The sequence below is a fragment of the Chelonoidis abingdonii genome, chromosome 5 (genome assembly GCF_003597395.2).
Source record: "Chelonoidis abingdonii isolate Lonesome George chromosome 5, CheloAbing_2.0, whole genome shotgun sequence".
NCBI classification, from domain to species: domain Eukaryota; kingdom Metazoa; phylum Chordata; order Testudines; family Testudinidae; genus Chelonoidis; species Chelonoidis abingdonii.
The window spans coordinates 57,876,571-57,902,967 of NC_133773.1; the positions used below are offsets into that span (position 1 = coordinate 57,876,571).

At 40.4% G+C, this 26,397-nt stretch overlaps 1 protein-coding gene across 2 annotated transcripts in view; it reads right to left on the minus strand.

Moving 5' to 3' along the window:
- Positions 1–224: 224 nt before the first annotated feature.
- Positions 225–26,397, minus strand: part of TTC29 (tetratricopeptide repeat domain 29) — a 184,663-nt gene continuing 158,490 nt past the window's right edge. For both annotated transcript variants that reach the window (XM_032764895.2, XM_075066780.1), the window contains exons 12-13: positions 2,895–2,970; positions 225–1,988 (exon numbers count right to left, since the gene is read on the minus strand). In XM_032764895.2, coding sequence (XP_032620786.1) covers position 1,988; positions 2,895–2,970 — 77 coding nt within the window. In that variant the 3' untranslated portion in view covers positions 225–1,987. The remainder of the gene's footprint in view (positions 1,989–2,894; positions 2,971–26,397) is intronic.

Here is a 26,397-nt window from a genome sequence, read left to right on the forward strand (position 1 = left end):
ACCACTTAAATCCTACTTTTTATTTTTAATAAAATTACTTTTGTTTATTATTGAACCCAGAGTAAGTGATTAATACCTGGGGGAGCAAATAGCTGTGCATATCCCTCTATCAATGTTATAGAAGGCAGACAATTTATGAGTTTACCCTGTATAAGCTTTATATAGAGTAAAATGGATTTATTTGGGGTTTGGATCTCATTGTAACTGGGTGTCTGGGAGCTGGAGATAGGTGACCTGCTGAGCAGTTTTTGGTTAAAGGCTGCAGCTTTTGGGGCGTGGACCAGACCTGGGTCTGTGTTGCAGCAGGCTAGCATGTCTAGCTTAATAAGGCAGGTTCTGGAATCCCAAGCTGGTAGGGAAAATGGGCTTAGAGGTAATCTCAGCATGTCACGTGACAGTCCCAAGAGGGTCTCTGTGACCAAACCCATCACACTGTGTCAGATGTATTGTATGTGTGTTGCATATATGCATCCTGGTTAAAAATGTGCAGATGGATTTAGAAATGTTATATATATTTTGCATAGCGTTAATAGAAACAAATCCTATTATCAGATGTTCTTAACCAGTTCCACAGATTGCAGCCCTGAAGAGAACCAGTGGATAGAGTTATTGTTATGGCTAAGGCTCTCACTTTCACAGGACTGTCATAAAAACTAACCAAAGACCTAATGGAGCCTCCTTCAGAGTCTGAACCTGGGAGGCTTTGTTGTTAAAGAAAAAAATCTCAATTATTTGGACTCATAAACCTTTGTTTATTTAGATCTGAAAGATCTAAGATCTGGTTTTCTGAGATATATGATAAACTGAATCAATTTTTCCAAATAAAACTCCAAGGGTCCCAACATTCTACTCTTACTACATTTCTCAGAAGGATAATCTCAATCTTCTATCCTCCTAGCTTCTATCCAAGTCAAGGGTTACAGCAGCCCTGAAAATGGCCAAAGAGAACAGTGGAAGCCTATTGAAGTTTGCCTGCTAAGAATCATGAGGGGAATCTCCTGACAAGAAGAATTTATCAACTCAAACTAGAATAAATTTCTCCAAGCTGACTTCACCGTACAAAAGGAATCAGAGTTTTAGATTATTAGCAGGTTATTAGCTAAAATCAGTCTTCATGGATTTTAGTTTGTTTGATTACAAGAACAAGCACAGGGTGCGCTTTTAAAAGGTGTCTTGTGTAGCTTTGAACATGTTAAATACAGATTTTCAATATGACAAAAAATATCCATGTTCAATATATTTGTTTCACTGTTACGTTGGGTTATTGTTTTACTAGGAACGGTAAACAGCGTTTCAAATGCTTTGTTTATACAGGGCTTTCAACAGAGTTTAATAGTTATGCTTAATCACAGCTTAAACAAACCTAGTTGTGGCTGAAGCTGGTTAGGGCCAAACTGTATTATAACCTAGATCTAAACCATGCTATAGTGCACCAACCAGGCTGGATCTTTTCTAACCGTGTTAAAACCCAGTTGAGTCACAGCTGTTAAGCACTTTTGTTAAACTCAGCTGAAGGCCCTGTGTAAAAGGGGTCAAAATCTGAGTGTACTGTTACAGAAATGGACATGCTGGATATTAGTGTTAAAATTAGCATATATGTTTAGAGCATGATCTTGCTGAACATCCTCAACTCCCACTCCCATTGCCTTCAGTGGGAGCTAAGGGTGCTCAGCACCTCACAGGAGGCACACTGTAGGATAGATTACGTAATAGGTAACTATATTGGTTTTCCTTTATAATGCTACCATTCCTTTTATATTTTATTTCAACAATGCAGGATAGTTAAGATAAAAAACTTTGCGACACATATTGAACCTGACACCAGTGACACAAGGGCCTACTGTTGCTGGGCGCTTGCACAGGGACCCTGTGCTTCTTTTAAAATTACAAGCTGAAATGCAAATGTTTTTCTGCATATTTTCTAACAAGGATCTTCTTGACTTCATCAAAAGGGTTCAGAGCTTTCTTTCTGAGTGAGCTGGAATTCTCTGTAATGAAAAATAACAAATTATATCACTGTAAGTTTCATGTAGTGTAAGTTTGGGATTTTTCTTTCCAGACTCCACAGCTTGTTAATGGATTTGTTTCTGCCTCAGAGGTTTCTACCCCTAAAGTGAAAGGAGATTAACTGCTCAGCAATCAAAAATCAGTTCGATGCTAACAGCAAAAAAGTGTGAAATTATGTCTTTGTCAGTTTTGTGAGAAGGAAAAATATTGTATTTGGACAGAGCAAAACAAAAAAGATATTGAAACAGCTTCTGGAAAGTCAGAGTAAACTGTTCCCTTTGACATCACTGTGAGTTTTGCGAAAGCAAGAATAGCAAATATGGGCCTGTTGACTGATGCTTTGCAGTTATGTTAAGAAAAGGAAAAATACCAGCTTGCCACGAATTACCAGAAAAGATATGATTATCTTTGCAAGAATTAAAGTAAGCAATACTATTTTTAGCAACGCACTAGCAACAACAAGTAACAGATACTTGAGTTAGCAAAATATAAAGTAAAGTAAATAAAATATATTTGATTATGTAGCTGAAAAGTTAGAAAAATACTAAAAATAAGATATGTCTGTCTGTGAAGAAAAGGAAACAATACAAATGAAACTGTAAACAAGTTGCATATAAAAGTGTCAAGCTATAAGCAAATAACAGAACCAGACAGCATCAAAATCAGACTATTACTAGCTGCAAGGCATTCTCCAGATTGGGGTAACATATGCCTTTCTGTTACATGCTGAATAACAATTGCTTAATAAACTCAATCAAGCTGACTTATCTTAATTATTAACTAAATTCAAACCCATAAAACATATTTATTATTATTATCAATTCTTATCAATTGACTATTATTAGGCAACAGGCCTATAGAGTTTAGAATGGGGGCAAATACTATACCATAGAGGTTCTTGAACTGGGGTCTGCAGAAATAGTTCATTGGTCTCCAAAACACCACTTGTGTCTTTAGCAAGCTCTGTTAAGAAAAATGTGAATTAGTGCTTTAAACATATGACTCGCACAGTAGCATTTAAGCAAAGCTGAGGCTTCTGTGAACAGCCTACAGCACAGTATATAGTAATAGAGGATAGAAATTCTTAGATTGTAACAAGATGGAGACATGGAATACAGGAGATGCAGAACTAATTTTTTCCCCAAACCAAAGACATTAATGCACCATCTCCTTAGCATTATAATCATGAAGGTTAGAAAAAATCATTCGGTCCCATCTCCACATCAGTGCCAGGTTTCAAATTCACTAAAAGCAGACAGAACAGGACCTCTGACTCAATAAAATGAAACTTTCAACATATATGCTTTTGCTCACTATCTCTTCATATTAGTACTGTATCCATATCTGTATGCAATTAACATGGAAATAACTAAATTTATGAAACATTTTATACTATTAAACTAAACCAGATTAAACTCCACTTTGTGCCAAGGCTGCATGTCTATTTTAGGAGGTTTGTCCAGTATTATTGAGACAATTAGTTATTCCAGTTAAAACATTCTCAGCTAGACCAGGCCTAAGGTATCAACTCAGCTTCTTTCAGCAGCAGGCTGGGAATAAGTAAGCCTAAGGGAATTTTAACTGGGTATAAGGGAGACTAACTTCACGGCCTTACATCTTACTTCTGAATTTGGCCTTAGAAGTCCTGACTCCCATAAGCAGCTGACAACACTGCACTGTAGGATGATGCCAATAAAGGGCCTGATACATCACCATGCAATGACATTTTTATGTTGGCACAGCAGCATCACCGATTTCAATGGAATCACAATGTTGTAAAGCTAGTAACAGAGTGGTTGCATGTGTATATATGTGGAAATATAGATATATAGACACACATACACCTCTACCCTGATATGATGCGACCTGATATAACATGAATTTGGATATAATGCAGTAAAGCAGTGCTCCAGAGGAGCGGGGCTGCGCACTCCGGTGGATCAGAGCAAGTTCGATATAATGCGGTTTCACCTATAACGCAGTAAGATTTTTTGGCTCACGAGGACAGCATTATATAGAGGTAGAGGTGTATTTACATGTATCTATTTATCTGACATACATGGATACCTACAAAAGTGGTGGAAATACTCACATGAAAAATGATGGAATTTTGTGATAAATTGCATTTTTGTACACCTTTGAAACTTTTGCCTGCATTTGTTCATTAAGCTATTTCTGTATCAGAGGGGTAGCCGTGTTAGTCTGGATCTGTAAAAGCAGCAAAGAGTCCTGTGGCACCTTATAGACTAACAGATGTTTTGGAGCATGAGATTTCGTGGGTGAATACCCACTTCGTCGGATGCATGGGACAAAGCTATTTCTGTCACTCTAACATTCTAAACTTCTGAGAAGCTTCAAAATACCACCAAAAAAACTCCAGAACAGCCTGTCACAAATATTTATATTTCCCAACAGCTTATCCCTTTAAACTGGGAAATAGTCAACTCTGGACTAGTAACATATTCAAGGTCTTCTACTGTATTTTGTGACCCATTAGGGCTAGAAATAGGAGCTCTATATTATTGGAAAGCTAGGAATTCCACTGACATACAGCCATTGTTTCTAGCCCTAGTTGGTCTTGAAATACTAGATATTTAAACTGTGACACTATAAGTATGAAAAAAGTTATTTTAGATAATTTTTAGATGTTTCTAAAATTCATCAGAATTACAGCGATAACTTTCTTTTTTCTTGAAAGCCCATACAGCCTATACAGTCAGTCCCCTGTACAGGTGGAGGGATAAAAATCTGGCACCAATAAAATTTTAAAATATCCTCTAAAAATAATTTTCAAAAGAGTTTTTTTCTCCTGTAAAATATGTAACATATATGGAGACACTGATGGTGGGGGTTGGGCTGAATATTTTACTGGCACATCTATGGGATAATCTTCTACACAACTCAGCCATGGCTTTCCCATTTGTGAACAATGAGACTCTTGCCAATAAAACCATACTATCATGCATTCTCTCTCAGTCATTTTGTGTGTGTTTATAAATATGGACAGATAGATATACAGATGGACAGACATAATATACATAAGGCCCTTTGTTTTCAGATTTTACTGATTTTCACCTAAAATTTCCTGGGTTTTACAAAAGCTTTTTGTTTTTTGTTGTTGTTGTTGTTTTTTTTGGTACCTATTTTCACCTAATTTTGGACCACTTAAGTACCTGAAAATACTGATTATGTAAGCAAATCCAATCCATGACATTAGGTAGATGTTTTTATGTTAACAGTAAATTAGTCTAAGTGTATATGCAAGGCTGTCTGTTAAAGTAAGTCAATGCATTGGAAGATACACACATGTGCATGGATGTCAGTTTGTGTATGTCAATGTCTGAGTCCTAAAAAGGCAAATGCTGGAACTCCCTGGATCAGATTTCCCATTCCAGAAGGAGCAATGGCATCTTGGTAACCTGTTGCTTTTTTTGATCCTTCCATCCCCCAATATTAATCCCACTATTTACCCAGAAAACTGTGAAGTTAATTGTTTGCACTGATTTTCATCCATTTTTAAATGTTTGTAAAACCCCAATAAATTCCCAGAAAATTGTAAACAAAATAAAAAACTGGAAAAGAGGGACCTTGCATGTACGATAAGATGTTTCTGATGTATTATAATTGCTTCTATATTGGCAATTATAATTACTGGGACAAATTTTCAGAGCATCTAAGCTCTCGACAGCTCCTTTTGTCCTCAGTGGGAGCTGTTAAGTGCTGAACACTTTTGAGAATTTAGCTACTTCATTGTGTGTCTAAATGGGAACTGAGCTCTTTTGAAAATATGGCCCATTATTTGTCTGGCACCATTAGTGTGCATGGAATTTTACAGACACAGTGTGAAATTCTGGCCCCATTGAAGTCAATGGTAAAACTCCAGTTGACATCAGTGAGGACAAGAGTTCACCCAAACTCCTGCACTCAGAAGTTTTTAATGAAAATGAAATGTATAACATCTGTTTTTTAGACTGTATATTCTGCAGGACAGGAAAGTTGGCACTTAATGATAATTAACTAACTAATAATAAAATGAGAATTCTCAACAGCCCTATTGTCTGATGCAGGAATCCTCCCCACAAAAAAGAAGAAAAGACATTTTGGGGGAAGGAGAGGGAGGAGGAGTGCTATTTACAACAAATTTTATGCAAATATTTTTATTTCAGTGGACTTGTTTGTAGCTCTGGTTATAGGTAAAGAAGCAAACCAAACCAAACCCCAAATTAAAAAATAAGCTAAAAGCAACACACAGTCTGGACTATATTGGAAAGGAAATAAATAGAGATTACTTTCATTGTGGCAGCTTTTGCTATTAATTTATACAAAGTCCTTAAAATATTCAAGTTAGTATATCAAATAAAAATTAACAATGGTGTTATTGTATTACCTACATATATACACACACACATGCAAAACAACATATACATGTGTTGCTGTTTGTGTGTATATATATATAAAACAGCAGATGTTCCTGTTGTTTCTATCTGAGTTCTTACCTCATTGCCGCATGTTATACTTACCAAAGCACTAATATAAGGCAACATACTGCATTCTAATTGATACAACATATTCCGTATAATTTGACTCAGTATTAGCAAATATGGCATTTTCTGCCAGCTATATATGTATTATAGGCTCTTCATTAAACTTTTTATAAAACTTACCCATGATAGGCTATACTATGTATGTCGTCAAGTTGGCTTAAACCAAATGGTGAGATATGATCCATTCTTCTCATCTAAAAATCACTTGCCTTTTGAAAGTTCATGAAGCTGTTCTTAGTTATAGGCTGTAGAATGTCGTGGTGAGGCAGAAATAAAAATACTATACCAAATAATGCCACAATTAGCAAAGAACTTGTGTCCTATACTTGCAAAAGAATTTCCAATTTTTTCCATTCCAATAAATGAAATGTAACCAAATGCTTTCTTTTTAAAAGCAGATTTGGCCTCCTCTTTTAGCTCTGTATTCTGAGTGGTATACTTAAAATAGAGGCAATTGTACTTGGTGTCTTTATGAATATAAAGATTAATGAGTTTGTATAATTTGGGCATGCAGAGCATTTTTGTCAGGCACATTCTATTCAGGGTATGCAGTAAACCGTGTATAAGGGCTGTGTCAAAGTTTACTGAATAGGGCCCTTGGTAGCTAATGTAGTGTTTCTCCAATAAATCAAAGGTATTGTTCTATGCTCACATGAATATACAGTAGCCATTACCTTAAATTTAAAACTCACTGTGAGCAGCAAACACACTGTAGGGATATGAAGGCCATATTGTACCAGTGGAGTCTGCAGAGATTTTCCTCATATGGCTTTGCATTGCTGAAATATATGTTGCAGTTGAAAGCTAAAGGGATTACTTTTGAATAGTCATCACAAAGGTTGATTATATTCATATATCATTTAGCTGGACCCTTCAGGCTATTATTCCATTAGCTATGCTGGCCCCGTATTGTCAAAAAGTTGATCATACAATGTAAAAATGCTATACATTCTCTTAAGCTATGTGAAGTGACTGAGAACCATACAACAGTCTGATAAGAGTGGTGTACCCTTATACTGAAGGTAAAGGCTATTTAAAATAAATGCCTGCAAAATGGAGAATAACTTGTCATACTTGAAATAAACATATAATTTTGTTTACCATTTTAAATTGGTGCTTTGTAATTTTTACTAGGTTAATCATACCAGTGAAACAATACACAGTTATGAAACTGGTTAAAGTGTACTGTTTTTAATCTTCAAAAAACATATAGTTGACTGGAGGAGTTGTACCATAAATCACTGGTTTTGATCTAAATATTTGCCCCAAATTGCATTTTTAGTGAAAAATGTTTGCTGATTAGGGTCTCTTTCTCTCTATCTCATACACATACTTTCACTGTTTAACACAAAAGAGATTTTTATCTGTAGTTTCCATTTTGTGGATGCTTTAATTTTATTTTACACTAAAACCTGAACATCACATGAGACTGAAAGCATCTTACTGTTCCGCCATGCAGCGTAAGCATGGAGTGTCTCTAGATTCTAACATAGGCAAAAGCTTCCATGGGGGAAACAATACAAATGAGCCAGGTTAGTGAATCACAGAATTTATTAAGCGTAAATATTTTTAAGAGCCACCTATGATAGAGCTGAATTCTGAACATCAGAGATATTACGTGGTGGGGTAAGCAAGGGGATGGAAATTTACCCAGCTGCATTTTAGAATACGTTTGTGGCTGAATATTTACTTTAATACAGTCAATTGTAGACCTGCCTGCACATATTTCAGGCTTGGTGAGCAGGCAGAAAAAGAGAAACAATGGAGTCAGCTCAGTTACTTAGCTTTCAGATCCTCCTAGGCCAATTTGTTAAATGTAAAAATAAATAAATAAATAAATAAATACAAGACCCTTAGGAATTCCGGCCTAGTTAGGAAGGAGACACCTCTACTTTCATTAGACAAAGTTGTCTAATTTAGATTATAAAAATGCTTTATTTGGTTCTCTTTTGAGATTATGTATTATACGGGGCAATGAATGAGTCTTTATGAGCACCGATGGGAGCCCTAAACAAATTACAGCACGTATACTGAACAGGTAGGTTTATTTGAATAAAGGCTTAATAGTTTGGGGCAGGTTTATGAATTGGAAGCAGAACTTACTTTATGTTCTGTTAAATGTAGCCACTCTTGGGACCACAAAAACTGTAAGGAGAGCACAAATTTTTTTTATTAGGATGGGAAGGCCTAATAGTACACACATTTGTCCCTACTTGATAACTTCCTTTCCTCGCTTATGCATACATCCAACAGCCATCAGACAAGTTCCTCTCTTTCATGGTTGGGGAAGACATCAGACTTTTGGGCAACCTGGAAATCTTTCCAGTCCTGTAATGATCCTGAAAACTACACATTAGTGTAGCATATAGTGAGATAATACCTTCACAAAAGCCACCTATTGAATACTTAACTCTGAATGGGCTCTTCCTTAATATAGGTTGGATTGTTGGCTACAGATAGACAAAGAAAGGAACTTATCAGGTAAAAACAAAAGAGAAAGGATGGTAGGACTGTCACTAGTGATCTGTGCAAATATAAATGAACATTAGTGACATAAACAAGCGTTGGTCCTCAAAAACACTGATAGCTTTCTACAAGGTCCTCTTCATGGGGGAACTGGTCCTTTCATAAAAAAAAAGATGCAGACAGTTTACTGTTATTATCCTAATCTTCAACCTCCTCACACTTCACCCAAATTATTCTCCTAAAATTTGAATATAGCATCTTATCTGTGGCTAGAGTCTACTGCACTCCACTTCCCAAGTTTGAGAGGAGTCAAGAAAGAAATTTTTCAGATGTGTTGCTTTGGGAATTTCCTATTCTTTCATTCTTTCAACATTTTCCAGCAGCACAAAGCAGTTTGAAAGTCGGCTAAACCATCTGGTTGGGGAGTCCCCATTGCAAAGGGGAATCCCAGCAGGCACAGAGCTGGCTTATTTTCACTCCAAGATTTTCAAAAATTACTAACTATTTCTGGGGTCAATTTTTGGGTGCCCAATGTGTGATGTCTTCAAAGTGTCTGATTATCAGCAAGTGCTGAGTACCCATGTTCTGAAAATCAGGGCTCCTCTGAGGTGTCTCAAGATGACGAAGATCTCATTAGTCATCACTAAATCTTTTAACATTTGCTGTTGTTGAATTGTACTTTATTACCATCTTGATTTTCAAATGTAGTGATAGATTGTCCTGATACAACATAAATGTCCTTGATTTTAGCTTTCTTTTGCTTTTTAATCTAGTGCTCTGTGCAGTCTCATTGAGCATTTCCTATTCTGGAAAAAATATTCCATTGTTGTTTTCTAAAATGTGGCCCTGCAGTTTGCTAGCTTCTAATGGCCTGCCTACTCTTCTATACAATTATATGTACTTCTGCCTTTCAGCATTGACAGTGACTACTTTGCCCACTGGCTGCCAAACTGTTGCCATCTGGGTATTTGGAGAACACTATAAATTAGCGTTCTGCCTGGGAATTTGTCTTCCAAGATCTTAGCCAAAAGTATCTTCTGGGTACAGAAATCGAAGCCAGTGAAGCAAAGAAAAATTTAGCAATGTATCTGCTACAAAACAGGATGCCAGGGAGATTTTTTTTTGTAATCTTTACATCTTTGAAGGAGTATTACTATGAGTGCGTCCATTCAGGCTAAGAAGGTATGGAAGAAGCAGATAGAAGACAATGATTCCTTCAAAGCAGAGGCAGAATCCCTACAATTGAACTTTACAGAAGAATCCATTTTCCTGTATCTTGAGTTCTTTGGGAGCAAGAAAATTATCCTCTGCAGTGACCCACCTTTTCCTCTAAGATTCATGCATAGAGTTCTCTCCTCCTCCATAGAAGATGGACTTACCACCTTCACAGCACCGGGGCACTGGGCAGCTACTAGTTGTAAAAGTTTTGACAGCAGGGAACAAGTAGAACTGTGCTGCCAGGAACCTGATAGGGAGTACAGGAGAACCTGCCTCAACTCTTCCAGTGATGACAGCCTTCATTGCCTATTTGTTACATTTTCAAACAAGCACCTAGATTCACAGATTTCAAGACTTGAAGGGACCATTCTGACAATCTAGTCTGACCTCTTGTATAACACAGGCCCTAGAACTTTCCCCCAAATTATTCCTAAAGCATATCTTTTAGAAAAACATGCAATCTTGATTTAAAAATTGCCAGTGGTAGTACAGGAGAACCCACCACAACCTTGGTAAATTGTTTCAATGGTTAATTACTCTCATTGTTAAAAATATATCCCTTATTTCCAGTCTAGACTTGTCTAGCTTCAACTTCCAGCCACTGGATCATGTTATACCTTTCTCTGCTAGATTGATGAGCCTGTTATTAAATATTTGTTCCCCATGTAGATGCTTACACACTGTAATCAAGTCATCCCTTAATTGTCTCTTTGTTAAGCTAAACAGATTGAGCTGTTTCTTCCATGCTGTCCCTTATGTATGGGAGGAGCTTTCTGTAAACATCTGCAAGCTATCTCATTATCCTCCTTCAAATCCCTCCTTAAAACTCTCCTTTGCCTTAAAGCCTACAAAACACTTAACAACTGTTAGGCAGCTAGTGTACTGAGATCACTGCTTATCAGGCACACCAGTACTATCTCATTGTTTCCCTGTGCTTCCTCTGTCTCCATCTATGTTATCTCTTGTCTTACACTTAGATTGTAAATTTCATGTGGCAGAGCCTGTCGTTTTGTTCTGTCTCTGTACAGTGCCTAGCACAATGGAGTCTTGGTCTATGACCTGGGATCCTAGGTTCAATGGTAATACAAATAACACACACACACACACACATACACACAATAATGATAAGTGCTGGACACCAAGAACCATGTTTGTGGGCAGTCCCTGCATCCTCCACCATCCAGACAGACCAATAGGTAAGAAACCTCTGCATGGGAAACTTTGAGGAGATTTCCACCTGAAAGACTCCCATGGCTGATTTTACAACCAGACAGTGAAATAAGACCCAATGCTCTTAATTAGATCTGACATTGCAGCATCTACTTTTAAAAAGATAGGTAAGTCCTTAGTTTAGTCTACTGGTACAACATAGAATTTTTGGGTTTATCTATTTAGGCGTTGGGATTTAATGGGTCTGTTCTTCCACATCAGGGTGGAGGTACGTTGGTGGGACAGTGTGAGAAAGCTTACATTGTCACAGCCCATTTTTTCCTCTTTCTGTGGAAAAAGAGAGGACTCCAGCCTTCCAACCAGTCAATCTAGATCTTTTTATGAGAAACAGATTCACATGAAAAAGATTATACTGAAAAATGGAAATGGATGTTCTGTTTATTAGAAGTCAGCATGTGGTTTGTGAGCTACTGTAGAAAGTTATAGTACTTTAGAGATTTTTAAGAACATGTAAGCAAGCGATAGAATTTAAAAATAAACGCTTTGCTAAAAATGTCCTCATCTGGTGTAAAATAGTGCAGCTGTACTGAAATCAATGGAACTACATCAGTTGAGGAGCTGGCCTTCCATATGTTAAATTGTATCAAAAGAATTACGAGCTATTTAAAATGTATTACTCTAATAATTAACAGTTTCTTTGGATTATGCCATACAAATCACATTGTTTGCTCTAGAAACCTCCAGCAGGTTACTAAACATATTTATTTAATTTAAAATCAATGCCCCCCCGCTTACCACCGGTCCCATTCTATGGTGAGGACAGCAGTATACGAACTCATACAGAACAGTCTTACTCTGACAGATGTCTGATCAGCCTGGCCGAGGAAAGAAAACCCCTGCAGTCCCAAGAGGAAGGGACTGGGACCTTCCTCCCAGCCAGAAGTCTCACAAAAATTGTTCCTGGGTGGACTGGAAATAAATGGAAGGAGGAGAGACTTCTCCAACTCTATTTACTACCACTGATTAGTGGAGGCAGGATCCTCCCTTTGGTGTACGTGAAACCTTCAGAGAACACAGCAGCCATTCTGCTGCAGTTGCTGCCCCAGCCTCCCTGTCCAATACTAGTTTGAACTTTATTTCCAAAAAACTGTATGTCTGACCAGGTCACCAGTATTAGGGACCAGGAAGGGATTTCTCCCTTGGGGCAGTACTGGCACAGTGTATCAGGACAAGATTAACAGGATTCTGGTGAGTTTTTTCACCTTTCTTGCAGTATCCTAGAGGCCTGGTTTTAGGTTAATAAAGAGCAAGGATGTGAGTTGTGAGTGGGTTTGTAATTTCCTTGCAACTTGTACTAGTGAGGGCAAAAGCCTCATGGGGGCCAATTCCAGAGGTAAACATGAGACCCAGGAGATAATTCCTGAACTTTATTTGCCAGAATTTGCTTGAAGAAGACCTTAAGTCTTGAAGACCAAAGTATCCCTCTTATATATCCTTCCTCCTCCTTACTGGGAGAGGGCTAGTAGATTCAGAAGTGGGTTGAACTCTAGGGATTAGTTGAAGGGGACCAACTCTGAATATTTATTATGCGCTATTGAGAGAATATTGGACTCAAATAAAGCATGTTGTTTTTTGGAGGTAACTCCCCCTTAAAGTTAATATAATTGCATTTTGAACTGGGCAAGAACTGGAGCTTCTGGCCCTGTGAAAATTTTCTCATTTCTGAAAAAAATGTGTTAGATTCAGAACAAAAAGCTGGAAATGCAAAATTTCCTGTGGAATATAAACTTTCAAAAATCCTGCTTCTACCTCCTCTGCCTCCCAGGTAAGTTGCTGAGGAGCCTAGGGTTCCTGGGTATGTGAGCTGTCATGGGGCTGGATAGCTTGGGCTGTGGAGGAATGGCAGAGGTAGGTGTGAGCTGTCAAGAAACTAGGCAGGATGCTGTTGGAACTTTGTCTGGCTTCTGTCAAAATTTTGTCATAATCAACATGTTCCTATGGAAAGTTTAGATTTTCATGAATTGGCATTTTTTGATGGAAAAATGGACTGTTGGAAAATTTCTGATCAGCCTTAGTTGCAGCTTTCTGCTTTAAAATCTACCCTGTGTCTGTTTCATTCTTCATCATGTTCTGACCAAACCATAATCTAAGCCCATCCTGAAACTCACAAGGCAAAATAAAGTTTAATTAAAGCTTCTTTCAAATATGTCTGCTCCTGCTTTGAGGTTTTAACGTGTCCTAGCCAGACTTGTTACAGCAGAAGTATGGATGTTTCACAGAGACAAATCTTGAAACTTGCCGGTCTCCCAATTGCAAAGTCCCATTTTGATCTCTGATTTGCAAACACATTTATTAAAAATAAAACTAGCAATCTTACTTCCATTTCTTTCTAGGTCCAGTTTGGATTTTACCCAATGCCAAATCAGGCACCAATTAACACAAATACTTCAGAAGCTGTACAACACTGAAGAATTAAAATTCTAACCTCTGGCAGTCCTCTTCCCAAGCTGAGTGATGTTCCCTTGTGCTGAACTCTGTGGACTGCTTTAGTGCAAGGCCAGGCCAATGTACTCAGTAATATCAACAGCAGTATCTCTTACATGCATCGTAAGCAATCACGTAAACTCAGTATGCACAAGGGGAGCAAGGTGGGTCACAAGCAGGCCTGCCTAGCAGACAGAAGTGAGTTAGCAAGCTTGGAAAGGTTTATTGCCTGACTCCAACTCTCTCTGGTGAACTGCTTCCTGTGTGTCTATCTAATTCTTAATCTTTGCTTCTCTATTTAATTTCTGGCTGCTTTGGAGACCAGTTGTAATGTAGCAGCTAAAAAAAAAATATCCACATGTACTCATGAGCCTCCCTGAAGACCACTAACTTGACATGTAGGCCATGACAGCTGAGCTTGGACTAGTAAGAAACCTAATCCAGGGTTTCCATCATGTCAGCTGTTGCCTTTATTTCATTACACTTCGGCTCAGCCCCTAATGGATTCAGCTTCATAAAGTCAGAAAAAGAGGAAGAGAAAGCAATTTATTCATGTTTCACTAGACTCACTGAAGACATGAAATTTCTCTAAAAATGCAAATCATTTTGTGCCACACAAGTGCGACTGGGCAGCTAAAGCTCTTAGAGGAAGGCTCTTTCCTAGGGCTAATGTTTTTAAACCCAGTGATTGAATAAATCGATTCTTTTATTATAACATCTCCTTCACTCTCTTTTTCCCCCTAGAAGAATGTAACCAAGGGTACTAAAGCACCAGTTTTTTTTTTACCATTAAGACAATTGATTATGCTTGTTAATTTTGTTTTTAATCCCAGACATATCAAAATAAACACCATAAACACATGTAGCAGAAATCAATATAGATCTATTCAGCTCAGGTTGGTAAAAGGAAGGATTTAGTAAGAATCCAAGATATAAAATGCTAATGTACAAACTAAGCCTTTCTTATGTAATATGCCTTTATACACACTCAGTATAAACCTGAAAAAACTATTTCAGAAGAGCAGAAATGGTATACTTGTGCTGCATCAAATATGACCCTGTAAGACCCCCTTTACTGAGATAGTCAAGATATTTAATGTGAACATATGTTTTTAAAAGATTTCTTGTCTTATGTTCAGTCATTCTTGTTAATTCATGGGACAAGACACTGCTGATGGTTTTTTTTATGTTACATGAAACAAAAATTACATTTAACAAGTGTGAGGCTGGTCATAAAAAATAAATAAAACTACACTCTTAAAAGCCAGGAAATCACAAAGTGAGGCTATCAGTCATCCTTACAGAGCAAGGTGAGGATGATGTGAAATAAAACATACACATCTACACACAGACATTCCTAAAACGCCACTCATAATAGCTCTTGGCCATTACTTCACATACTCTGTGGATACCCTTTAGCAACACAATCTCTCTTGCCTAAGGGGAACCTTCACTTTTGCCTAGATGAGGTTTTTTTTGCCATTGACCTCTGTTTTCACAATAATGAAATTAGATAGTTTGAATGTATTTTTAAGTTTCTGTGTTTTTTGGAGGAGTGGGAAGCAAGGGGCAATTTTAATTTGTTGGTGTTTTAATTGCAATGAGATGACTAGCTCAGAGCAGCAAGAGAGGAGTTCTGATAGCACTGGTGGAGCTACAGCACAGTGACTCAGTCCATCGATTTTAAAATATCAGATCATCATCTTAGAGAGACAGGGAATGAATTAGGTGATTGAAACTGTAGTCCATTTAGTCACACAACTGGTAAATAGTGAATTTTAGGGCCAGATTCCGCTCCTGGTTACATCTGTGGCAATCTGGGTTAATTTCATTGACTTTAATGGAGTTGTTCAAATTGACAAGGTGTAACAACAGATTTTGTTCTACAATTATTATGAGAGACTTTATTATTAAGAGGTCTAATCACATAACAGTACTGACTGAAGATACTAGTAAAACAGGTACTGAGACAACAAAAATTCATACCATCCCATTTGTAGTAAGTCTGAAGGAGCCATCTTTGAATCAATTTCAATAACTTTTATCAACATGGCGAGCTTTATTGCTCATGGTTCCACACGAGTCTGGGTCAAGAAATTTCTAAATTCATTCTCTGTGACAGAAAGAAGAGGAATTGGTGCTTCACTCTTTCTTAATTAGAATATGGATAGGATATAAACCATTAGGTTACAGCAAACTCAAACCGGATGATACTGTTAGACTCTGGGCAAAACTGTGAAACAAAAAGCAATTTCTTGTGTCAATAGCTGTTTTGTCCTTGCTATTATTATCATAGTTTTTCAATGAGAGCTCTTTCTCTCACCACCCAACCTCCTTCATTCTACTTGATCCTGCAGTGAAGTCACATTCCTTTGATTATGACAAAATATTCTCTTACCATAGAATAATTCCATAGAAATTGTTTTGCAGTTAAGTTTTGAAGATGAAAAGTGTTATACAAGTGCTAGTGCTAACTTTTATTACTCAGTGACATATTTAACATAATGCTGCTATCAATGAAATGTCAAGTGGGGATTGCAGATGGACACTTGAGAGACTACTCTTGTTTAAACAATAAATATTTTTGATAAGTAACAAAAATGACAAAGTATTGCAACATGAATGATGTAATGAAAGATGTATTTGAAGATTTTCTGTACTGTAAGAGTTTTTCTTTAAAGGTTTAGATCATTTTTTTTTTACCCTGGATTCAATCTACCAATAAAATGCAATATAATACACCAACCATATTAAAAGTAGGTTTGTACTTTTCTGCTAAGATAAAATTTTTCAGAAAAAGAAATTGAAAAAACAGCTTAAACAAACCAGGTATGCAGAAAATATATGCTAGCAGAATAAATTCCCCTAGTAGTTTTTCCCCCAGCAACAGCACTAGCCTACTTCTTAGCTTGACTTCACAAGAGAAATATGTCCCAAAGCCCTGGGCATATTTACTCCCTATCTGGATTAGTCAGTTATGTTACAAGCTATGAACTAAAGCCAGGAAAAAGTCCCACAAACATATAAGGAAAACTTACTCAAGGAGACTGAAGAGATCAAGAGAAAGTTATTAGTAGACTCATTGACACAATTCTGCTTCCAGAGAGCTTTGCCAAGATGTTCACATTGAAGAACCAAAGTTATTTGGATCTCATGGTTAAATATGGAAAATTTTTTACCAGTAATTTCCTTTCTGCTCAGTATCTCTGATAATCCTAGACATCTGGGCTGCTCCCTGCACTCTGCAGCTCATGGAGGCAGATCAAAGATTTGACACCACACCCTCTTTCCTCCCACTTGCTGACAGGTGAGTTATTTCAAAGGTGTATAACAATATTAACAAATACTCCAGAGGTAATGAACAAAATGTGCATGTTCACTTAGGATCTGACTTTTGGCTCATGAGACATCTAGGGTGGGTGAATTGTGAGAGATGCTGCTAGCAGAAAAGAAATTATCAGAAGGAAATTTTCTGTTCTGCAGCCCGGTGTATCCTAGAATTCTGGACTTCTGGGAAGTAGTGAGCAGTGAATAGATGTAAGGATGATTATGGAAGAAGTTAGCATAGAAAGAGAAAGATTTGATGAACAGGCAGAATGCCAACACTGAAGTCAGAGGTTTGAAGGGATGTCAAGGCTCTCAACATGAGCGGCAGGTCCCATTTTGGGAAAAGTGGTCTGATCACTGACTTAGCTGGCTGGACTGCTCTAAGAAACCTTTGTTACTTGGGGGTTTTCGGCCAGGAAGCCTGTGGATCCTGCAAACAGAACTCTATTAAGAGCAGACACCTGACATGCTACGGAGCTGGGCTGAAGACCTTTCTCAATGCCTTCTTAGATAAAATCCAAAATGGCTGCAATTCTTAGATTTCTGAAATTGGCACCATGACCTTGGCACCAACTGCTGAATCTGGATCAGACAGAGGAATATAATTTTAGTATCAGGATTATCCTAGAGACAAAAGCAAAGTCTTGATGACTTTGGAGCATAGGCCCAGCAATACTAGTGCTTCCCACTCAATAGCCAGGCTGTTAGTTGAAGTGCTGGATTTGGATGGAGAAAAGGACCTTGCAAGAGAATATCCAGTCTCCACAGAAGCTGAAGTGGAGGCTCCAATTGCAGCTCTATCTGAAAACCAAGGTCTCCTTGACCAATGGGGAGTTATCAGTGTTACTGTGGCCTGCTCTCACTTCGCTTTCTGGACAACCTTCCCTAGGAGTGGGAAGGGTAAGCCATCTGTGTAATACGCCATCTGTTCCCATGGATCTGGAGACTGTCTCCCTGGTGAAGTATTTGGTCTCTTTGCATTCATACGATCTGTACGTCAGCTGGAGGAAGACTGAATGTCTGCATGACTAGATGAAGACCTCCTGATTAAAGCACCACTTGGAGTTGTTGACCCTGTGCCTGCTGAGCCAGTTTGCCTTTTAGTTCAAGTCTCCTTTTATGTGAATCGCTCACAATACCACTTGTTAATGTGCTTCGCTGTTTGTGGTAAGGAAGCTGGGAATGCCACGAAGTCTTTGCAATGAATGCGGTGAAGAAGATAAAGAGGGAAATGAGGCCACTGTGATCTGCTGAGATCCTGCTTGCTCCTGCAATAAAGGCTCAGATTGAATCAGCTAAGAGGAAGCAACTTCACTATGCATCTCTAGCCTAGTTGGGTGAGGAGGTGAGATAGCAGGAGGGTTTGGTGACTGCGCCCTGGAATGAGCTGGGAATCACATCCTTGGAGATTGAGGGACATCCCCAGGGCACCATGAATGCCACTGAGGAAACAGATATAGCATCTATGGCCAGTAGGAAGTGGGCCACAAACCTATCTGTACTGTGAGACAGGTACCAATTCCAGTACCAATGGTGATCCTCTAAGGTCACAAGGACTTTTGAGCTTGATGTCTGGATGAAGAAGGAGAAGTGGAAGATATTCTGAACTTGAATAGGAGGAACCCTCCAAACAATCTGAAAAGAATGGAGGAGCCATCCCTAGAGGACTTATCATATGTCCTGATTCATTAGAAGCCCAGTATGTGGGCCACATTGATACTAAAGAAGGCAAACCAGTAGGTGTCTTGGAGGACAGGCAGTGTCATAGAAGTACCACTAACAGTTGTGGAATAGATGTTAATACAAAATAGAGGATGGTACCACATTCATAGCTCTGTCTTGTCCCAGATCTGTAGAAGCCAATATGGTCTCTGGGGCTGAAGATGCATTTGGCACCAGCAATGGATCAGTACTGACACAGAGAGAGGTTTTTTTTCTCTACAGCCTGATTTTTAAGTGGTGCCAGAGATAATGCCTGCAGCAGCCCATATTGTGAGACAATCAACCCAGATGTTCCACGGATCACAGAAGACCTTACCACAGATGAGGACTCCAGTATCACAGGTGAATCCAGAACAGTGAAGCAGAGTACATCTGTAGCTGCTTGAAAAGCCTGTAGTGTTGAGATGGTCAATGATGAGACCAATCTTGTCAGTACTGGACTCAATGGCTGTCCCACTGACCATACTGGAGTTGATGGTATGGTGCCTCAATGATCTTATCTTGGTACCAGAGAACAGGTAGACAGCCCTACTTTATCCTGAGTATTTGAGGAATCCTGATACCAGCCAGCACTCCTCCTAGACCTTGTCTACGCTACACAGTTTTGTCAACAAAAGTTAGCTTTTGTCAACAAAACAGTGGAGGTATACACACTGAAATGCTCCTTCTGTTGATGTAACTCCTCTGCTATGCTGCCATAACAAAACCACCTCAATGAGAGGCCTAGGGCTTGTGTCAGTGTAGTTAGGGTAACACAGTGCCTGTATAGACACTGTGTTCCTTACATCAGCTGTTGGCTGTCATTCTTGTCAATGAAGCCATGAAATTGACAAGAAAGCTGGCTTACAGGTTGCTGCCTGGTCTCTGCTCCAAGCTGGACTGCCACGCAGGCTTCTGGCTTGGGCTGCTATCTTGGCTCCTCACTGGGAGACCTCCTGCCCCCTGGGGTTCTGGTTCCTTGCTCTCTACCAGGAGTATATCAGCCGACCAGACTCCCAGTATGGATCTCCTTGCCAGAGGTGAGAAGCCCCAGGGGACAGCTGGATTCCTGGTGGAGCTGAAAGCTCTGGCTCTCAGCTCCCTCCATTGCCCCTCTTCAGTCAATGGAAGAGCTTCTGGTGAGGATGTACACCACTGACAGAAGGAGGGTAATGTGGACATCAGTCACCGCAGTAATTAACGCAGTGGCTGTATGTTGACCAAACATAGGCCAACTTGTCTTTGTAGTGTAGACATAGCCTTAAAAGAGGATGATGAATCTCCCCAAGCATTAGAGTGACTATGGTCAGTTTTATGAGTCCTGTTTCTCAGAGGATAGAGAGCAGTTTCTGCTTCTTGGAGAAGAGTTAGTCTCACTGTGGCACTGAAGGTGTCTGATTAGCCAGGTGATCTGACCTCAGTACCAAAGCACGTCTCATGAGTTGCAGCATCAGATGCTGCCTCAGGCATAAGTCTCTAGCCACCTGCATCATCTTTTTGAAGGATTTGAAAATGGGACACTTCCTCTTAATATGCCCCTCTCCCCCAAGCAGAATAAGTAGCAAGTATGGGGATCACTATTGGAAATGACTACCCTACATGAGGGACAGGCATTATACCAGGCAAAAACAAATGATCAAACTAATGAATCTAACACTAAGGGTACTACCACTAAGTATAACTGTATACAAAAACAGAGAAAAAACACTCCGAGTTGCAAGAAAAGCATGAGGTAAATATCATACATAATGCTCTGGCTCAAGCAATGGGAGGTACTGCTCTTCAGAGCTTGAGAATCTTTCTTCTGAGGGAGAGCTCTTTATCACTCCAATATTCAGATGATGAGATATTTTGTTCTGGATCAGATTGCACTTTATGGGATCATTGGAGATGGGAGACTGGCTAAAGAATGGATGGAGTATATTAAGGGACCATTTCTGCCTCATTAGCTTCCTCATCCATTTGTCCATGGCTGATGTGAACCCGTCCTCTGGGAAACGGGAAAGTCCACCTCCTAACTTCAGGTCTGAGTGGAGGCCTATGTGATCTTTGTCTAAACTGTCTTTGGCCAGCAGGTGTGGAGGCAGATCTCCCTCTGGGCTTTCCCCTGAACCTGAGCTCCATGACTTTCCTTTGGAAAATCTGTTGCCCCTTCGCTGTTGCCTCTGTGAGGGTGAGGGCTTAAAGGGAGCATCTCTGTTGAAAGGCAGGTCTGTATTCCCTCCTGAGGGTATTTAGTGCTCATAGGAGGGAGTACAATGCTACAGTGGCGTCTACCTGTGGTTCCTCCATGACAGAGGCCTTTGGCTCCTGTATCTTGTAGAACCTGAGGTCATTTTTGTTAATGTACTTGCTCTTATGACACTTGTTCTATTTGTCCCTGATCATGTCATTGAAGGAGTGCAGGGGGATTGCAGCTTTAGGGGAGGATTTTGAGGGGAGAAATGTACTCTGAGGCTTGCTCTCAAGAGCCCATTTGGGTTGGATTTGAATTGTGGATACAATCTTTCTGCATGTGGCCTCAAACATCTTAGGGGGAAAAAGCCTCTGTTGTGTTTTCTTCCAGTCTAGTTTGGATTCAGAGGCTGATAGTTTGCCTTCCTCAGTCATGGAGGGGGAAGAGGAAGAAGAGTCAGAGGGCTTGTAGCTCTGTATTTTCTGTGCTTTTTCTTCCCCCTTTTTTGATTTTTCTACTGTTTTTGCATGCTTTGTGGATGTAAGAGCTCTATTGTGGCTTTGGTGAGGTCTTTTGCAAGTTCCTTTCCATAAGGCCTGCAGCCCTCTAGAAAGTTGTACCCGACTCCTTCCCCTCTAGGTCTCATTCCTTCTAGAGGTGGGACTTTTGATCAGAACCTGATGGTTGAATTGGGAAGAAGGGTGGCTGTTTAAGAGCACCTCCTCCTTTTCCCAGGGCACTCAGACTCACTTGAAGACTTGTGGTGGGGGTCAGGGGAGGATCCGTGGACTCACAAGCCTTCCCTCTTTGTTCTCTAGAGGTCCCTTGGGATTCACCCCGAGTCAGTTGGCTGGAACCCTCCACATACAGTGTTTCCCTGACCTGCTCTGAGATTCCTGGTCCATTTTTTCCACATTGGAAACATGGCTGCTTCGCTGGATAGGGGATCCTACATGCCTGTCTGACTCAGAGCCCCAAGGCAGCATTAGGGTTGGCTGGCTGAATACAGGCTGGGGCACAACTCACCATCTGCCGCACCCAGGAAGGCTGCCTCACAAATGGAGAACCACTTGGATTTGATCTGGTGCTTTCTTGGCTGCTCTGCCATGCCTGTATAGGAGCAGAGGAATTGGCAGGGAGACACTGCAGCAGAGGTTCAGGCTGGATTAAACCACCAGACTGGTTAAGACTGACCCAGGGAGGAGAAAAGAAACCTGAAATATCAAAACTGCTTATCATTTCCCCCCAAAATGGAAAAAATAGAAATAAAAAGGAGCAGGAGCAGGGTAATTGCCAACTGACCATCACTGCAGAGGCACAGAATCACTGCCAGTGGTATTTGTGCTAGCTAGAATAAAGCTAGCTCAGGTAGGTCTACATGTGCTGCAGTCACACCTCTGACTGCAGTGTACATATACCCTTAGAGAAGCCCTAAATTCTCTCCTTGCAACTGGGCCAGTGCTCAGCATCCCAAGCCTTACTAATCCAAAAAGGCAGTTGCAAGCCACCTTTGCAGTCCCCTCTCCCAAAGCTGCACCAGGCACCAAACGCCTTAAGGACAAGGCTATTACAATAATCAGTTGCCACTGATTTCAATGAGCTTTGAGACAGGCTCTAAGTATTTATCATTTGTTGTATGCATACTTTATGCTAACAAATCCAATAGAAAAATCAAAGTCTAGATATTTGAAAACGTGTTTGCTATTCCATTGCAATACTACTTAACAACATTTCAATGTAAATATGGCACAGATCACTAGACAAAGCCCTTGTCAATGTAAAAAGCAATATCAGTATAAGGTCACATCTTTTTGACCTTTAAACGTCTACTTGAATTTTTTTGCCTTTTGAAAATTTAGGTCTTGTCTACATATCCAGAAATAATAGGGGCTAGTGAACTAGTGAAATCAGAGTATCAGATAAAACAAGGGTGAAAGCTGAAATATGAGAGAAGAAAGGTATTTTTGTTCAAAGTTTGGAGAAAGGATAAATACAATAAAAAAGCCCATTTAAAAAAAATTATTTGATTTTTTTCAAATCTTTTATTTTTGCCTGGGTAGTAGGGTAAACTCTGAGAAGATACAAATCCTTCCTTCTTCACAAGATATTTATTTTTTGCTGCATTCAAAACTCATTCTCAGGGTATGTCTACACTACGAAATTAGGTCAATTTTATAAGATCAATCTTTAGAAATTGATTTTATACAGTCGATTGTGTGTGTCCTCACTAAGCACATTAAGTCGGTGGAGTGTGTCCTCAATACCATGGCTAGCATCGACTCACAGAGCAGTGCACTTTAGGTAGCTATCGCAGAGTCCCTGCCGTCCACTGGAGTTCTGGGTTAAGCTCTCAATGCCTGATGGGGCAAAAATATTGTCACGGGTACATGTCAGTCTCCCCTCCCTCCCTCCATGAAAGCAACAGCAGACAATCATTTTGCACCTTTTTGCCTGGGTTACCCATGCAGACACCATAGCATGGCAAGTATGGAGCCCAATCAGCTCCCAGCTGCTGTGGTGAGTATAATAAACACCTCGCACATTATCCTACAGTATGTGCAGAATCTGGCTAGGAGCCGCTAGCATGAGGACAATTGTGAGGAGGACATGGACACAGACGTTCCTGAAAGCAAGGGATGCAGCTATTGGGACATCATGGTGGCAGTGGAGCAGGTTGATACAGTGGAATGCCAATTCTGGTCCTGGCAAAAAAGCACAGACAGGTGGGACTGCATAGTGTTGCAGGTATGGGATGACTCCCAGTGGCTGCAAAACTTTCACACGTGTAAAGCCACTTTCCAGGAACTTTGTGAGTTGCTTTCCCCTGCCCTGAAGCACAGGAATACCAAGATGACAACTGCCCTGACAGTTGAGAAGCGAGTGGCAATAGCCCTGTGGAAGCTTGCAATGTCTGACTGCTACCAGTCAGTCGGGAATCAATTTGGAGTGGACAAATCTACTGTGGGGACTGCTGTGATCCAAGTAGCCAGGGCAATCACTAACGTTCTGCTAGCAAGGGTAGTGACTCTGTGAAATGTGCAGGTCATAGTGGATGGCTTTGCTGCAATGGGTTTCCCTAACTGTGGTGGGGCAATAGATGGAACGCATATCCCTATCTTGGCACCAGACCACCTTGCCAACCAGTACGTAAACCGCAAGGGGTACTTCTCAATGGTGCTGCAAGCATTGGGATCAACAGGGAGTTCACCGACATCAGCGGGGATGGCCGGAAGGTACATGAGCTGAAACTCCGGCTGTTTGAACAGCTGCAAGAAGATTACTTCCAGACCACAAAATATGTTGAGGATGTGAAATGCCAATAGTTATCTTCGAGACTCACCGACCTCGCTTCCCATGGCTCAATGAAGCCATACAGGCACCTGGACAGTAGTAAGGAGGCATTCAACATAGGCTGATCAGTGCAGAATGGTGTAGCATGTGCCTTGGACATTTAAGAACTCGCTGGCGCTGTTTGCTGACAGGTTAGATCTCATGCAACCAATATTCCCATTGTTATTGCTGTTGCTGTGTGCTCCAAATATTGTGAGAGTAAAGGTGAGACATTTATGGCAGGGTGGGAGGTTAAGACAAATCCACCTGGTGGTCGATTTTGAGCAGCCAGACACCAGGGCAATTAGAAGAGCATAGTCAGCATGCTGTGCATCAGAGAGGCTTTGAAAAACCAGTTCATGACTGACTAGGCTACGGTGACAATTTGTGTGTGTTTCCTATTGATTAAAACTTGCCCTTTGTTGATTTTAATTTCGTAAGCTAACCCACTCCCTCCCTTGATCACAGCGGCAAAAGGAAATAAAGTCACATTGTTTTTGAAACCATGCATTCTTTTCTTTAAAATTAAAAAAAAGTGAGATAACTGGACAAAGTAGCCCAGTAGAGTGGAGAGGAGAGAGGAAGGAAGGACAGGCCGCATTGCTATTGTAGCCAACTAAAATCAACTGTTGAATGACAGCCTTCTGTTATTGGGCCATCTCTCAAAGGGATGGGGGTGCCCAGAGTCTCCCTGCCACGTTCTTGGTGTCTGAGTGAAGAGATATGAAACCTGGGAGGAAGGCAGGTGTTATACAATGATGCAGGACAGTCTGTGCTCTTGTTGGCTTCCTGCAGCCCGACCAGATGCCTGAACATGTCTGTTGCTCCCTCATTAGCCTCGCATCGCTCCTGCCTCTGCTCATTGCGCTCACTGTATGCTTTCCTGGCATTGTCACTGTAGCCTCCAGCATCACATTGCCCCTATCGAGCGGAGGACTGCATGAGCCCAGAAAACATGTCACTGCGAGTGCATTTTTTTTGCCTCTAATCCGATAACCGTGGACGGGGATGAAGGGGACATAGAAACATTGCACTTGGTGGGATAAAAAGGGAGAGTAAATTAAGAAGAACATTCTAGAAACAAAGGGGACTCTTTCATGGTGAATCAACAATTCATAGCAGGCAGCACATGTCTTTAGGTACAGGTCGCATTTCACCTTTTATATGACGTTGCTGGTATGTGACACATCAACTCGACGAGCAACAGAATGGGTTTCCAGGTGACATGGTAAGCCAAAGGATAACGGGATTGTTTCTTCCACTTCATAACAATGTGAAATGGTTTCAACTGCAGCACCCTCCTTTCCCATAGCAAACAATGCTGGTTGGGTGCCATTTAAAAGAGGGCGCGATTTGCATGGATGTGTAGCACACCCGTACCCTACCCCAACCGCTTGGCTATTCTCAGAGATGATCCCTTTTAGCCAAGTGCAAACAGCCCAGCATGAACGGGGTCCTTTCAATGTTCCCTTACAAACATTCCCTGTTTCAACAGGTGACCATGAATGATACACTCCTAGGCTAACACAGAAGATATAACTAATGTTGCTTGAATGTGACCAAACCCAGGACCATTCGCTGCCATTGTGCTGCAATGACCCAAACTACTTGCTACTGGCTTGGCATGGTAAAGTGCCTACCGTGGAGGACCAAATAAGGCAGCCCTCCCCCAGAAACCTTCTGCAAAAGCTTTCAGAGTACCTCCAGGAAAGCTTCATGGAGATGTCCCTGGAGGATTCCCACTCCATCCCCAGACACGTTATCAGATTTTCCAGTAACTGTACTGGTCACCAATGCATCCCAAGTCTTCAGGGCAAATCATACATTAAACACAATTGCTTTTGAACCCTGTAGTGTAGTTACAAATGTGCACTCACCAGAGGTGCCTTCTCCGCCTTCAGGGTTGGGAATCCCGCCTTGGGAGGGTATTGGCTCCAGGGTGATGGAAAGGTCCTGGCTCCCAAGGAGAATGGA